The 16614-nt window shown below is 44.9% G+C and overlaps 1 protein-coding gene and 1 non-coding gene across 3 annotated transcripts in view; both read right to left on the bottom strand.

Annotated features, from left to right (window-relative positions):
* Nucleotides 1–10274, bottom strand: part of CPA5 (carboxypeptidase A5) — a 30003-nt gene extending 19729 nt beyond the window's left edge. For both annotated transcript variants that reach the window (XM_007982912.3, XM_073009337.1), the window contains exons 1-3: nt 10165–10274; nt 2348–2542; nt 1101–1182 (exon numbers count right to left, since the gene is read on the bottom strand). In XM_007982912.3, coding sequence (XP_007981103.1) covers nt 1101–1182; nt 2348–2463 — 198 coding nt within the window. In that variant the 5' untranslated portion in view covers nt 2464–2542; nt 10165–10274. The remainder of the gene's footprint in view (nt 1–1100; nt 1183–2347; nt 2543–10164) is intronic.
* On the bottom strand, nt 4419–4522 carry LOC119626353 (small nucleolar RNA U13). Its single transcript, XR_005242529.1, has one exon. It is a non-coding gene; the product is annotated as a small nucleolar RNA U13 (small nucleolar RNA).
* Nucleotides 10275–16614: the final 6340 nt, after the last annotated feature.

Genomic DNA, 16614 nt, shown 5'->3' with positions numbered 1-16614 from the left:
GACTTCATCACACCACTCAGAACAGTTTGCAATTTAAAACTTATGAGTTTTTTCTTTCTGAAATTTTCCATGTAATGTTTTAGGTTGACTGTCAATCAGGAGGGACTGCCATACACTTAAAAGGGCCCCAGTTCCATAATGAAACCCTAAGGCTGAGCGGAAAGACTGCGACAAACAAAATCCCCAAGGCACTGAGGTTCTTTCCCTAATTTCAAGCCCTGTCACCTCCACACCTCACTCACACTCATTGCAACTTCGCCTGGATCCAGAGAACCTAAAGAGTCCTCAAGAGTCCTCAAGATGAGGCTGCTCATCATCTGGGACATGAACACGGACAAGAGCCCTGGTCAGGAAAGGGAAGGATAATTGCTCCCATCCCCACAGAAGTAGGAGAGGCCGGATCTGGGTCCCTAGGTCGGCCTTTTGCCACACCTATTTTTCAATTAGTAAAATGGAGAGAATGATCATAAAACGTCATGAGTCCCAGTCGACGGGACACTCAGACAAGTAGGAGCAAGGGCTTTGACCACATCCAGAAATATCTGGTGGTTCCAGTGACCCCCTAACAAAACCCTTCTATGTAATAGTCAAAGTCAACAAAAATGTTTTCCATTGTGAAAACCTGCAGAGGACAAGTGTTCTCAGAAAAGATGCTCAGGCTGACAGGGACGAACTCAGATAAGATACAGGTTTGCCAAGCTAAGCCATTTCACTTGGGAGGCCAACGTGTCCAATCTCCACGCGACGTGGCATCCCACCCAGAGACACTGTGTTCCCTCCCCTTCCCCCCGCCATCCGTGTGGCTTTAGGAAATTCCTGCCATTTGGAGATCAGCGCCCTGACGGGTTGTGTAGCAGCTCCCTATCCAGGAGAGATTGGGTGGCTAGAGGAGACACGGCCTAAAAAGGCAGCCCAAATTTCTGGGCAAGTGTCCCTGATTTTTCCTGAAGAGGAGCCACATGTGATTACCCACAGGTCTGTGCTCTTTGCAGGGACCTCAGGAGGGCAGGTTTGGGGTAAAGGGGGGCAGGACAAGGAGCTGAAGGTGTGAGCCACTGCGGAGGGAGTGGGGGGTGTCCTCAAGCCTGAGGAGTCCTCACCTTCTGGGGCTTCAGGCCCTCCAGATCCCTGAGAAGTGAAAGCTGCTTCTCATCCTTGGCCAGGACTCGAAGAACCTGGTCCCTAGAAAAACACAGGGAGGGGCGGAGGAAGCTGCGGAGAAGGATCCCTGGAAGGTTGTGTCACTAGGAAGGGGCAGAATGGAGCAGAGGCCCCGCTGAAGGCAGAGCAGGAAGGCCACGAGGCACCACACGAGTGGAGGCTGAAGGAGCCCTGAGCAGCCGGGACTCACAGGCAGCTCTGAGAAGCACATGGTCCTTCAGCCTAGAGCCAGTGAGCTCTCCAGCCCCAAGGACAGACCACCCCAGGGGCTAAATAAAGCCTGTCAGTGCTACTGCTGGACTGAAGGCCAAGCTACGGAAAGAAGGAAGGGAAAGGAATGGGGATGGGGGCAGTGTGTCAAACGAAAGGAATGAAGGGGAGAAAGGAGTAGACACAGGGGCTGGGGGACCAGTGGTGACCCCAAGGGCTCTTCGCGTGGGGGCCCCAAGGCCATGATCTGTCTCAATGCCCGGAAGGTGAGATCAGATAACCTCACCCCACCTGACATGGAGGAAGCTGAGCTCCTTCCCTTCCCGATGGAGGTGGGCGGGAGGTGGCATAACCAAGAGGCCTATGGTGTGGGCTCTGGGGTGTGACGCCGGGGATGGGGTTGCTGCCCTCACAGGCTGGCTCTGAGACCATGGGTGAGGAACCCCCTCTCTATGCTTGCTGTGTCTCCCCTTCTCTACTGTGGAGCATGGTGGGGCATCCACCTGTGGACCTTGGGGAGGCTCAAAGTACATCCACAGAGGGCCTGGCGTGTAATACTAGAACTTCCTGTCATTCAAAGGAGGACGACACCCACATCCATTTTTGGTAGAGGTACATAGTCTTGTGGGGGCTACAACTTCCTTGAGAATCAGAGGAAAGCTATGCATGCTTCCTCCCTGAAGAAGCCCCTATTGTATAGGAAAACTGTTGCATGTGGTTTCAGGGGATTTTTGGAGCCCCGGGGGCTTCCTCCTGGACTCTGGATTAAGAACTCTGGATTTGGGGAGGACCACCAACGAGCCAGCCCTGGAGCATGAGAGTGGGAGGCTGCAAAGCTGGAAGTGGGTTCAGGGCAGGAACCCACATCCTGACTCTCTGACTTGATCAGGCACCAGTGGGGCAGCCACCTCCTGCTGGGACACCCAGTCCCCTCCTCCCAACCAGTCCTCCCCCCCGCTGTGGAGCAGCCACTCACCCTGTGAAATTCATTTGGCCCAAAGCTGCTGCCAGGATAAAGCTGAAGACCAGGAGTGTCTGCCTGTCCATGGGGGATGGCCCAGGGCGCGTCCCTCCTGCAGGAGTGCCCTGCATGCGTCTTCCTCCTGGTGAGCTTCAGGGGCTTTCCTTGGGCACCATGGACCGGGCTTCAGGACAGCACAGCACCTAGAGGCTGGAAGGTCCGGCCTGAGAATGAGCATTAGGCTGTCTGGGGCACCCAGCATGTGGCTCCCACATGCCAGGCCTTGGGAGAGCTAGGGCTGCCCTGCCCCAACCCAGCACATCCTCTCCTGGGAAAGGGAGAGGGAAGAGAGAAGGAGGAAGACAGGCCCTTAGCTTCTCTCTCAGGAGGTTTGCCAGGGCAGCCCCTTGTGAGTGTCAAAGCCTCCAGCTCTGGAGAAAGACCAGAGTAGCCAGCAGCCCTGGGACACCCTCCTTTCCTCCCTCCTCTATAGCATCCTCTCTTTTGCTCTTCTTCTCCCCCTAGCCCACTCATGCTTTCCCTGGGCCATATCCTCCTTACACATAAGGGTATGGATGCCGTTGAAAGACCACTGGGCTTAGAGACAGAGACTGGGTGCTCACTTCCCGTCTAAAATATCTGGGGCAGCTGCCCTAATCTCTAAATCTCAGTTTACTCATCCATCAAATGGGGTAAATCATACCTCCCCTTCCTACCTCACAGGGTTTGGAGGGGTATAGATGAGGCAACTTGAGTGAACTGGCTTGGTAAAGCCTGCAAAATGCGATGTATTATTATTTCAAAGGCATTAACTTTTAGTCACAACCACATTTGAGATCAGTCCTCCAGTGGCAATGGGGAGAAGGGGAAGAGAAGAGAATGGAGAGGAGAACAAAGGAAATAACTATATATTGTATGAGAAGGAATTCAATCAAGATTCCCTTTTCTCTGTCTTCAGGTGGTCATCATTGTGCTAGCACAGATAGTGGGTTTTCTGCTACACATGAAGGTCACCGCAGTCATTATTATAGTTCTCAACAGACAGCAGAGTCAATCTCTCAGTCCTGCTGAAGCCCCACACAGTTCCCTTTATAGTCTGGGAATAGCAGGAATAAAGCAGGGGCCAGCACACAAAGCAGTCATCTTGGAAGGAGAAAGTGTAAGATGATGCCTGAATGGCAAATGATGAATCTAACAGAAAATCCACAGGGGGTGGGGGTAAGGCAGAGGCTGAATCCAACCAAGTCGTTCAGCAGAGGACGTCAACAATAGGCCACTTAACTGTCACCGGCGATTCTCAGAAGCCCCCTCTCCCCATCCATAGTATCTCAGAATGGCCAATTAACTGGCTATGTGTCCAAAGAAGGCAGCTCTTTTATCGACAGAATGCCCTGCTCCCCCACCAACCTGCCCTACTCCATTATTTTGTAGTTCAACTGTTCACACATGCCAGACTCTCCTAGAACCCTGGCTTTGGGGACTCTCAAACAGTAACATTAGCAAAGGGTTTAAGGACGTAGAAAAGAAAGCAGTTATACTTTCCACCCAAGTAACATTCAGCTTCAGTAGCAATGGAGATAAAAGGGTGTATTGCTAAACAATAGCTCAGGAGTTTAAAAGGAAATAAACAGAGATAGTGCTAGTCACCAAAAGTACCCAGCGTCTTCTTGTTCAAAAACATCATTTTAAGCCACCAATAATGAGACAACTATCCTTGTACTTAGCTTAAGGGTGGGAAAAGAGAGAGAGAGTGAGAGAGAAAGAATAAAAGCAAAAGAGAGAGAGAGAAGCAGTTAGGAATTTTTGAGAATTCTATGACACAGCTTCCAATAGAACTTTCTGTGATAATAGAAATGTTCTATGTCCACACCCCCCAGTAGGATAGCCTACTTGAAATGTGGCTAGTGTGATTGAATACTGATTTTGGAGTTGTATTTAACTGTAATTAATTTAAATAAAATTTAAATAGCCACATGTGGCTAATGGCTACCACATTGGACAGCAGAGTTCTCTGGGAATTCACCAACACTGAAAGCACCATCTCCAATGGCTGGATTTGTTTTTGATTTTGCTTCCTCTAAGTTCATGTTGGACGGATAATGTGCTGACATCGTAACAAGGTTTGAGGGTGATACATCTCACACACGCATGCGCGAGCACCCAATTATCATGCTTATGAACTGCAATTATCAGCTTATGGCTAGATTTGAAGCAGAGACACATAGCTATGCTTGACCTAAGATTGGCTTTTCACTCATAATTAATTACTCACCTAATCATTTACTCAGTAAATGTCCACTGAATACCTACTATTTTCCAGGCACTTGCTAAAATCTGGAAGCAAAATAGAAAGCAACACATATCTGGCCCTTACATTTCTAAAGGGGTAAGTAGACAATTAATTTAAATAGCATGCAGATAATTGGTGATTGGAGCCCATCTCACTCCAGATAAGTGTAAAACTGTAGCTGGTGTTTGTGCTACAAGGGAAAGGCACATTGTACCATGAGGATGGGCAACATGGGCTCCATATAGACCGAAGGAGAGTTTCCCTAAATTAGAAATTTTATTGGAGGACTTTTATTTCCTGCAGGTAGGTAGGTTAGATACCTAAACAATCCTGCCCAAATGAAAGAACTCAAATGCAGGATAAAATATTTTGAGTAACAACTTTTTTAAAGCCATCGCTGGGTTGGCACACAGATCCCCAAAAGGAGGAAAAGCCAGACGGACACCAAAGAGGTAAGCAAGCTTTGCCTCAGAGAACTTCTCAGAATGCTAGTGTTCTTGATTTTCCTACTGGATGCATGTACCATGCATCTAGAATCATCTTCCCTCTGCTTCAAATCTATCTTTTCAAACCTTCCTTTAGTGAAGGTTTCTGTTTTTACTTATTTGAAAATTCTTGGCCAGGTGTAGCAGCTCACACCTGTAATCCCAGTCCTTTGGGAGGCCAAGGCAGGAGGAACCCAGGAGTTCACTTGAGTCCAGGAGTCCAGGACCAGCCTGGGCAAGTCAGGGAGACCCTATCTCTGCAAAAATAAAATAAAATTAGCTGGGCATGGTGAGGCATGCATCTGTAGTCCTAGCTACTCGGGAAGCAAGCAAGAAGATCGACTGAGCCCAGGACTTTGAGGCTGCAGTGAACCATACTCCAGCCTGGGTGACAGAACAAAAACCTATCTCAAAAAAAAAAAAGAAAAGAAAGAGAAAAAAGAAAGAAGGAAGGAAGGGAGGGAGGGAAGGAGGGAGGGAGGGAGGGAAGAAGGAAGGAAGGAAGGAAGGAAGGAAGGAAGGAAGGAAGGAAGGAAGGAAGGAAGGAAGGAAGGAAGGAAAAAAACAAAAAGAAGAAAGAAAGAGAGAGAGAAAGAAAGAAAGAAAGAAAGAAAGAAAGAAAGAAAGAAAGAAAGAAAGAAAGAAAGAAAGAAAGAGAAAGAAAGAAAGAAAGAAAGAAAGAAAGAAAGAAAGAAAGAAAGAAAGAAAGAAAGAAAGAGAAAGAAAGAAAGAAAAAATTATTTTGCTCTCATTCTTGAAAGGGTTTTTTGGGATAGAAATTCTAAGTTGATTACTGTTTTCCTCTCAACACATTGAAAATATTATCCCACAGTCTTCTGGCTTCCATTTTTGCTACTAAAAGGTAATCAGTTGTTGACTTACTGTTCTTCGGAAGCTGACCTCTCTTTGTTCCCGGTTTCTTTGAAGATCTTCTCTTGGCTTTTGATGGTCCACAGTTTTACTATCATGTATTCTTCAGATACACCATCATATGTCCAGGTATGGAATTTTTTGTTTGTTTTGTCTTGCTTGAGAATCATTTGAATTCCTCTATCTGCGTGTTACTCGCTTTCCATTATTTTCCAAATTTCTCAGCCATTATATTTTTAAACATTGCACCTTCTCCTCTCTATTACCTTCATCTGAAACTTTTGACTGGATAGATGTTAGACCTCCTCATTCTAGCCCCCAAGACTCATAACCATTCTGTTATATTTCCATTGTGTGGTCTCTCTGGGCTACATTCTGGATAATTTACCTGTAAAAAATACTTGTGTCTTTATTCCACTTACCTGATTTTTTCATTGGCTGAGTTTAATCTGCAATTTAATTGATCTGTGAAGTTTTACATTTCAATTGCTAAGGCTCATTGATTCTGCAACCTTTTTTTTTCACGGTTTTTAACGCTGCTAAAATCAGGATACGTCTTACAATTGGTGGCATCTTGCAATGATAATCGGCAGTATTGTTGATGGCACATAAAATTATGGTGCATCTTATAAAATCAATCCTGTTTTATAGTCAACGCAATATAATATTCATTTTTTATTTTTGGAAGTTCTATTTTTTTTTTTATTTAAGCCCAAATGACTTGAACTTCTTATCTATTTTAGAATTTCTTGATTATTTCTTTAAACGTATAAGACAGATATTTTATATTCTGTGTCAGATAATTACAGTTCCTAGATATTTTAAGTCTATTTCTGCTGCGTATTCTTTCTGCTGGTTCTCACTCATGGTGCATTTTCTTTCATGCCACGTATCTGTGAACCAATCATTTTCCTTGAACATTTATCTGTGAGAATCCCTTGAGGCCTGGGTTGAAGGCGGGTTCTTCCAGAGAAGATTTGCATTTACTTCTGTAAGTTGCTGGGGACACTACCAACCTGAGACCACTCTAAATTAAATAATTTAAGATTTTTTTGGACTGCATAGTTAGCATAAACTTAAACCACAGACTCATGTTGGGGAGCTTACTTGTAGTTATGAAATCTCAGGCAACATTTTTCCCAGCATCATCTAACAGCAAAGTTTTAAGTCCTGGACAAGAATAGTATGTTATCTGCAAGTGGGTCATCAGTGTTAAAGTGTCTTAAGGTCCTGGAATTGTTGGGAGAACGGAGAGATATTGACAATTTTTTAGATTTTGGTAAATATGCGTGTTCAAATAGCTAGAACAACAACTAGAAGAATAGATTCAGCGCACACAACTTTCAAACAGGTAGAAAGGATAAAGATAAAAAGAGATGAAGGAGGAAACATAAACCAGAAAAAGATGAGGAAAAAAGATTTACAAAAAGGAATTTTAAAAAGTAGAACATAAAGATACTCCAGAGCCTAGAAAAAAAACAAAGTAGAACAAATTGAAAGGGCATAAAAAGAAGAAACTTGCCCAATAATAATAGTAAATGTAAGTGGATTTAACTCTTCAATAAAGGACAAAAATGATCAATATGATTTATTTAAAACCCTAGCTATATGGCCAGGCGTGGTGGCTCAGGCCTGCAATCCCAGCACTTTAGGAGGCCGAGGTGGGTGGATCACTTGAGGTCAGAAGTTCAAGACCAGCCTGGCCAACAAGGTGAAACCCCGTCTCTACTAAAAATACAAACATTAGCTAGGCATGGTGTGGGAGTAATCCCAGCTACTCAGGAGGCTGAGGTGGGAGAATTGCTTGAACCCAGGAGGCAGAGGTTGCAGTGAGCCAAGATCATGCCAGGGTACTCCAGCCTGGACGACAGAGCAAGACTGTCTTAAAAAAAAAAAAAAAAAAAAGAAAGAAAAAAATATTAGCTATATGGTTTCACAAGAGGCACTCTTAAAACGTAAGAACAAAGAGAGACTCAAAGTTAAGGATGGAAAAAAGATATTCCAGGTAAATACTAATAAAAGAAAGCATGTAGCCAGGTGCAGTGGCTCATGCCTGTAATCCCAACACTTTGGGAGGCCAAGGAGGGAAGATCACTTGAGGACAGGAGCTCAAGACCAGCCCGGGCAACATAGGGGGACCCTGTCCCTACAAAAAATAGAAACAAGTTAGTCAGACATGGTGGCATGCACCTGTGGTCTCAGCTACTTGGGACACCCCTTCTTAAAAAAAAAAAAATCAGGAATAATTCTAACAAGCAATGTGCAATCCTCCCTGTTCTGAAGTAAGCAGGTATATGCAAACCTGCCCCCAAAGTCTTGGGAAACTGAGAGGTCCAAGAAAGAGGCCGACAAATCTGTTTTTTCAGAAAGAAACATTTAATAGGGACTTAAAAGCAGAAGACATGTCTGTGTATCAGGTGTTGGTGAGACAAGCTGGTGATTCCTGCACCTCTACCCCCGAGACCCATGGCCCATACACCACAGGGACAGGATAACTCCGAAGGGATTTGTAGGACAGTTAAAGAGTGATAGCATCAAGGCTGTACCAACCCCAGGGCAGGATTCACGGCAAGCACATACTCCACACAAGGAACAACAGACAAACTGGAAATCCTGAGGCCTTCCCCGATCTGGGGGCAACCAGAAGTCAACATGGCAGATTAGCATCCAAGATGGAGCTGCTTTGGCCTCCATGCTTCCTGGAGACAATTATAAAACTATTGGAAAACACTAACATTCCAAACAAATCTAACAGTAATACTCTATTCTTAAATAAGAAAACTCAATGTCATCAGGCCACGGTGCTCCAACCTGGGTGACAGAGTGAGACCCCATCTCTACAAAAGTTAAAATTATCCAGGTGTGATGGTGTGCGCCTTTGGTCCCAGCTACTTGGGAGGCTGAGGTGGGAGGATGGCCTGCACCTGGGAGGTAGAGGCTGCAGTGAGCTGTGATCACACCACTGTACTCCAGCCTGGATGACAGAGTGAGACCCTGTCTCAAAAAAAAAAAAGAGAGAAACTCTTGCACATGTCACCAGAACATACATACAAGATTGGCTGAATAAATGGAGATGTCATACAACGGAATACAAAGAGCAGAGAAAAGGAGTCAACTACAGCGCCATGCATCCACATGATTGAACCTCAAAAAATGTAATGTTGAGCGAAAGAAGCGAGTCAGAACACACTGTGTTTCCATTTACATACATCCACAAAACAGCATATTGTTTAGGAATAAGTCCTTAAGCAGTAATTATAAGGAAAAGAAAGAAAATCAGTAGCATGATTAGTGGTTTGGTCTAGAAAAGGAAAGGAAAGGGAGTACATTTGAGGGGCATGTGCAGGCTACTCGAATAATGTTGCATTCTTGTTCTTAAGCTGAATGATAGGGTAAGAGTGTTAATTTTTTTTTTTTTTTTTTTTTTTTTTTTGGAGACAGAATCTCACTCTGTTGCCCAGGCTGGAGTGCAGTGGTGTGATCTTGGCTCACTGCAAGCTCTGCCTCCCAAGTTCAAGTGATTCTCCTGCCTCAGCCTCCCAGTAGCTGGGATTACAGGTGCCTGCCACCATACCTGGCTAATTTTGTATTTTTAATAGAGATGGGGTTTCACCATGTTGGCCAGGCTGGTCTCAAACTCCCGACCTCGGGTGATCCGCCCGCCTCGACCTCCCAAAGTGCTAGGATTACAGGTGTGATCCACTGTGCCTGGCTGTTAATTTTATTTTTAACAGTCACTGAAGTTTTATACAGGATCTTGTACATATGATATACTTCACAATAAAACATATTTTAGGCCGGGCGCGGTGGCTCACACCTGTAATCCCAACACTTTGGGAGGCAGAGGTGGGCGGATCACAAGGTCAGGAGATCGAGACCATCCTGGCTAACACGGTGAAACCCTGTCTCTACTAAAAATACAAAAAATTAGCCAGGCATGGTGGCGGGCGCCTGTAGTCCCAGTTTTGGGGAGGCTGAGGCAGAAGAACGGTGTGAACCCGGGAGGTGGAGCTTGTGGTGAGCCGAGATTGCGCCACTGCACTCCAGCCAGGGCAACGAGACTCCGTCTCAAAAAAAAAATCATATTTTAAAGGAAATATGGGGAAGTTAATTTACTTTTTATAGTGAGAATCAATCAAAAATGCCCAAAACTGAAAAATCAAGAAGTAGCAATATAAGCACTTTACCTAGTCTTATGAATGTTGAGCATCAAGGCTAGAAGAACTCAATGTGGTTATTGCCAGAGAGCAAGACCGGGGAAGAAAGCGAGGAGCAGGACTCTGTTGCTTCTTATAACAAGTCTTGTAGAACTCTGACTCTTCATACGATGGCTGAGTAACCCTTTAAATTAAAGAGAAGTTGTAAAAGTGGCATTTAATACCTAGAGTAGTCCAGCTCATAGAGACAGCAAGCAGAATGGTGGTTGCCAGTGGGCAAATGGGAAGTTATTTAATGAGGATATAGTGTCAGTTTAGGAAGAGGAAAAGGTCCTGGAGATGGATGATGCTGATGGTTGCATAGCAGTGTAGGTATACTTAATGCCACTTAACTCTACACTTAAAAACAAAATGATACATTTTATGTTAAGTATATTTTATCACATACACAAAATTAAAGCTAAAAACACCCAGCCAAACAGTAGCATTTGAGCTGAGTTAGGTAAGATGTGAAGGAGTTAACTGGACAAACCGTGATGGGGAGACTGCAGGAAATTTGATTCTAGCCCTGAAACCCGTCCTCGTCCTCGTTAAAGTCATTCATTCCCATGTCTGGCTGGGGACCACCTGGGGGTCTCCAGAGATCGAGTGAGGTGCTCCAACATCCGCAAACAAAACTTCCAAACTAAATTATGTTTTAGTCTCCAAAAGTCCCCTTTGGGTGTTTTAGAAAAATAAATACATCGAGTGTAATCTTTAAAAAAAGAACAGCAGGATCTTCATCATTCCCTTTCTAAAAGGATTCTTTGATTATCGAGAGGATTTGCCACTGTTTCTTAAAATGAAAGCTCCCCTAGTGCAGTCAAAATGTGATTTCATTAACAAAAACACAGGCTTATCCCACCTTTCAGAAATACGCCAAGCAGGTGCTTTCAGGAAATGGAATATTAAAAATCCAAGAAAACAATGAAACGCCTAAAAGGTAGGTTAATGCTGCTCTGGATTAGAGGTTCCAAATTGACTTGCTCATGCAAAATCCCAGTCTGCGGCCACCCACCGCAGGGAACTCGAGCCTATGACCACATCTCCCCAGTTTAGCTAATCATGCCTTTTGCCTCCATCACACACCACAGATTCTAATTCTTTACAGGCATTGCAAACACAAAACAAAGTCTTCGTGGGCTGGGGCTGTGTCATATTCATTTGCATCATCCCAGGAACTCTTGGTATAGCCAGGCCACTGCCCAGGACCTATTTGTTGACTGATTTGTTGATTCACTCATTCCAATGACTCCCCAAAGCTTAGGGAACAAACCTTCACATCCAGGACCTTCACCTTTGACTGCTCCACTCAGCTCTGCCTCTGTCAGTCCAGAGCTCCTAAACCTTTGCTCTGAGCTGCTCCCCATGTTTAGTTACTGGACCTCACTCTCACCACCCACAACCAGGGACCTGCCTCCCCTGGTGTCATCCTCAAATGCAGGCCTCTAACACCAAGGTCTCGCCTCCCTCTCCTCCAGGATATACGTTCCTGCCCAGATATATGCCCAGAAGTTGATGATAGACTATTGGGCAACCCTCCGCCACATGGCTGCCTCCATCCAGGCACCCAGTTGGCCTCCTCTCAACCATACTACACACACTCCTTCCCTGCCAGCTGGGTTTCTGGATGGAGGCCAGACCCCCTACCAGCCACAGGGCAGTAAGAGCTACGGAATTGCTGGCCAGGACATGTCACTTGCCAAACTCCTCAGAGATACTGCAAGGAAGTGGGCTGGGGCTGGGGGCTCCCTGGGTGGGTGCCTAGTGTCTGGTCATCTGGGACTTAGCTAATGACCACCATGAGGCGCCCAAGATCACAGGCTGAGGGCCTGCTCCCAGTGAGAGCGTGGGTTGGTAGCCTACAGGCCAAGGAAGGGATGCAGCTGCAGCCAAGGCCAACCCCTTGGGCCTGGAGAGCCACCTGGACAGCCCTGTGTGGAGCTTTCCAAGGCCTCAACATTTAGAGGAAAGGTAAAGGTGACCCACATGCTTTCCCTGCCCAGGGTCCAGCGAACTTTTTCTGGAAAGGGCCAAAAAATAAAGATTTTAGTCTTTGGGGTCCAGAAAGTAAGATAGAGCAACTGTTCTCACTAAAGAGTCTGTTTTTTCCTTTAATTAAAAAAAAAAAAAGAAAAAGGCTGGGCGTGGTGGCTCACGCCTGTAATCCCAGCACATAGGGAGGCAGAGGTCAGGAGATTGAGATGATCCTGGCTAACACGGTGAAACTCTGTCTCTACTAAAAATACAAAAAATTAGCCAGATATGGTGGTGGGCACCTGTAGTCCCAGCTACTCAGGAGGCTGAGTCAGGAGAATGGCATGAACCTGGGAGGCAGAACTTGCAGTGAGGGAGATCACACCACTGCACTCCAGCCTGGGTGACAGAGCAAGACTCCATCTCAAAAAAAAAAAAAAAAAAAATCATAGAGACGGGGTCTTGCTGCATTGCCCAGGCCAGCCTCGAACTCCTGGGCTCAAGGGATCTCCCACCTCAGCTTCCCAAAGTGCTGGGGTTACAGGCATGAGCCACTGTGCCCAGCCTAAAGAGTCTTTTTTACGTTTAAAAAATGTAAAAACCATTTTTAGCTTGAAGGCTATGGAGGCTAGATTTGATCTGCGGGCCGTAGCTTGCCTACCTGGTCTACTTGAAGAGGCAGGCATTCGTTTATGAGATTATTCACATCTATTAGAGAGCTCAAGGTAAATCGGAGTCAAGAATTAGAAGCATTTTCAATCAAATCCAGTGATTTCCAAAGTGAGGCATTCATTCCTACCAGGGGGTAAAGGAAGGAGCTATTAAGACTTATAAGCTATATTTTTATCTCATTCTTTTTATTTTAATTTTTATGTTTTACAAAATATATAATGTGAGTACAGTGGCATTTGTACAGAATGTATAAATACATAGTTACATATGTTGGGTGTGACAAGCTAGATTTTTTAAAAATTATAGGGGTGCAGGATGAAAAAATCTGAAGAATTCTGCCTAGAGTTCTTACATCAATTTATTTTGTAAACTTGCCACCACCATGCTTTTGTTTCTATAAGTACCTCTTCTTTCACATATTTCTGGGTGGCAAAATCTGATTTTTAAAATTGAAATTTATTTAAATTCATGGTGATAGATATTGCAGAATTTAACAGTCCTTGAAAGCTATGTATTAGGAAGCAAAAGGCTATTTGCTGAGCACCACCGTGAGCGAAATTCTGCCTTTGTAACCTCATGTCTGGCTGGGGAAAGTGGGCAAAAGTTCACCAGTTTTTGATCAAATTCCCCCCACCCACTTTTTTTTTTTTGAGACAGGGTTTCGCTCTTGTTGCCCAGGCTGGAGTGCAATGGCGCTATCTCAGCTCACCGTAACCTCCACCTCCCGGGTTCAAGCGATTCTCCTGCCTCAGTGTCCAGAGTAGCTGGGATTGCATGTGCCAACACACCCAGCTAATTTTGTATTTTTCAGTAGAGACGGGGTTTCTCCGTGTTGGTCAGGCTGGTGTACGAACTCCCGACCTGAGGTGATCCCTCCCACCTCATTCTCCCAAAGTGTTGGGATTATAGGCGGGAGCCACCATCCCCCGGGCCAAAGTTCACTTTCAAATAACACTAGACTACTTCACATGTAGAGCAGATAACCTCATAACGAAGTATTCCCAGTTTTTTTCTCCTGCCCCTTATGACATTGTTGAAATTTATTTCACTTATCCATATGTTATAATCACATAATACATTGCTACTATTATTGCTTTAAACAAATAGTTATCTTTTAGATAAATTAAGAATAAGAAAAATAAGTTATTTTACTTTCATTTATTCCTGCTCCTTCCCTTTCTGTATGTAGATCTGAATTTCTGACTTATACTATTTTCCTACTCACTTAAATGCTTCTTTTTTTTTTTTTTTTTTTTTTTTTTTTTTTTTTTTTTTTTTTGAGACGGAGTCTCGCTCTGTCGCCCAGGCTGGAGTGCAGTGGCGCAATCTCGGCTCACTGCAAGCTCCGCCTCCCGGGTTCCCGCCATTCTCCTGCCTCAGCCTCCCGAGTAGCTGGGACTACAGGCGCCCCCCGCCATGCCGGCTAATTTTTTGCATTTTTAGTAGAGAGGGGGTTTCACCATGTTAGCCAGGATGGTCTCGATCTCCTGACCTCGTGATCCGCCCGCCTTCGGCCTCCCAAAGTGCTGGGATTACAGGCGTGAGCCACTGCGCCCGGCCCTTTAAATGCTTCTTTTAACATTTCTTGTAGAGCAGATAGGCTGGTGATGAATTCCCTCAGTATCTGTCTGCGAAAATATTTATCCTTCACTCTTTTTCTTTCTCTATTTTTCTTTTTTTTTTTTTTTTTTTTAAGCAGAGTCTCGCTCTGACACCCAGGCTGGGGTGCAGCAGTGCAGTGGCACGATCTTGGCTCACTGCAACCTCCACCTCCTGGGTTCAAGCGATTCCCCTGCCTCAGCATCCTAAGTAGCTGGGATTACAGGCATGTAACACCACACCCAGCTAATTTTTGTATTTTTGGTAGAGACGGGGTTTCGGCATGTTGGCCAGGATGGTCTCAGACCCCTGACCTCAGGTGATCATCCTGCCTCAGCTTCCCAAAGTGCTAGGATTACAGGCTTGAGCCACCGTGCCCAGCTGAGCCTTCACTGTTGAAGGATAATGTCACTGGGTATATAATTCTAGGTTGGTGGGTATTTTTCTTTCAACGTTTTAAATATTTCACTTCACTTTCTTTTTCTTTTTTTTTTGAGATGGAGTCTTGCTCTGTTGCCCAGGCTGGAGTGCAGTAGCGTGGTCTCGGTTCACTGCAAGCTCCGCCTCCCGGGTTCACGCCATTCTCCTGCCTCAGCCTCCCCAGTAGCTGGGACTACAGGCGCCCACCACCACGCCCGGCTAATTTTTTGTATTTTTAGTAGAGACGGAGTTTCACCATGTTAGCCAGGATGGTCTCGATCTCCTGACCTCATGATCCACCCACCTTGGCCTCCCAAAGTGCTAGGCTTACAGGCGTGAGTCACCGTGCCCGGCCTCACTTCACTTTCTACTTGCTTGCATAGTTTCTACCAGAAGTCTGCTGTGGTTTTTATTCTTGTTCTCTATTGGTAAAGTGGTAAAGTGTTCCCTCCAGCTCTTTTAAGACTTCAATTATTTTTTTTTTCAGTTTAATTATGTTATGCCTAGGTATAGTTTCTTGGTATTTATCTTTCTTGGTTTTCTCTGAACAGTTTCACTGATGCTTTCCTTGGCTGTCTCTGGTTTACCAATAATGAGCCCATCAAAGGCATTCTTTGTTTCTGTCAAGGGTTTCTGATTCATAACACTTTCCTTTAATTCTTTCTTAGAGTTTCCATCTTTCTGCTGCTTACATTACCCGTCTGTCTTTTCCCTTAGAATACTTAACACATTAATCATTGTTATTTTATTTTTATTTATTTTACTTTTTTTTCTAGAGACAGGGTCTCACTATGTTGCCCAGACTGGACTCAAACTCCTGGGCTCAAGCAGTCTTCCTGCCTCAGCCTCCCAAGTAGCTGGAACTTAGGCATGAACCACCACACTCATCTCTAATCATTGTTATTTTTAATTCCCTGTGTGATAATTCCAGAATCTGTATCATGGTTGAGTTTGGTTTCTTTTTCTCTTCCGACAGCTTTTGCTTTGTTTTGTTTTGTTTCTCCAGAGACAAAGTCTTGTTCTGTTGCCCAGGCTGGAGCGCAGTGGTACTATCATAGCTCACTGCAGCCTCGAACTCTTGGGCTCAAGTGATCCTCCCCGGTAGCCTGCTGAGTAGCTGGGACTACAGGCACGTGCTACCACACCCAGCTACAGACAATGTTTTTGATTTTGGTTTTGGGTTTTGTTTTGTTTTGCCTTTTAATATACCTTGTAAATTTTTTTTGAAAGCTAGACATGATATATTGACTAATAGAAACTGAGGTAAATAGGCTTTCAGTGTGAGACTTTGTATTAGTCTGACTAGGAGTTGGGCTGTGCTTAATGTTTTCTGTAGTTATTGGTGCCAGAGGCTTCCAATTCCTCAGGGGTCTTTGGTTTTGTCTCCCCAGCTGTCTTTTGGTTTCCCCAAGTGACTCCTCCTCTGAGAACGTCAGCATCTTCCAGTTCTTTCAGCTTTAATCCAGTTTCATTATACCTCTTGGTGTGGTGGTAGGATGTGGGGGGAGAAAAATGTTCTATCATCTTATGATTATGAGATGAGCAGGTCTCTGGGCTGTGACTTTCACAAGTGTTTCTTAGTTTTTTTCCCCCCTCTCTTGGGTGAGATAGGAATGTCACAGGGGACTGGATTTGGATAATTTCCCTTCCCCCAAGTAGATAAGGCTCTGGTAAAGTCTTCTCCTAGCAACATAGGCCTTTGTTATGAAGAACACTCTGGGCATTTCAAAATGGTTACCTTTCCTCCACCCTGCCAGAAACACCAGAGATTTT

This window comes from Chlorocebus sabaeus, chromosome 21, assembly GCF_047675955.1.
Source record: "Chlorocebus sabaeus isolate Y175 chromosome 21, mChlSab1.0.hap1, whole genome shotgun sequence".
Lineage (NCBI taxonomy): Eukaryota > Metazoa > Chordata > Mammalia > Primates > Cercopithecidae > Chlorocebus > Chlorocebus sabaeus.
The sequence above is the reverse complement of the archived record's forward strand: the minus strand, read 5'-3'. Positions and strand labels throughout refer to the sequence as shown.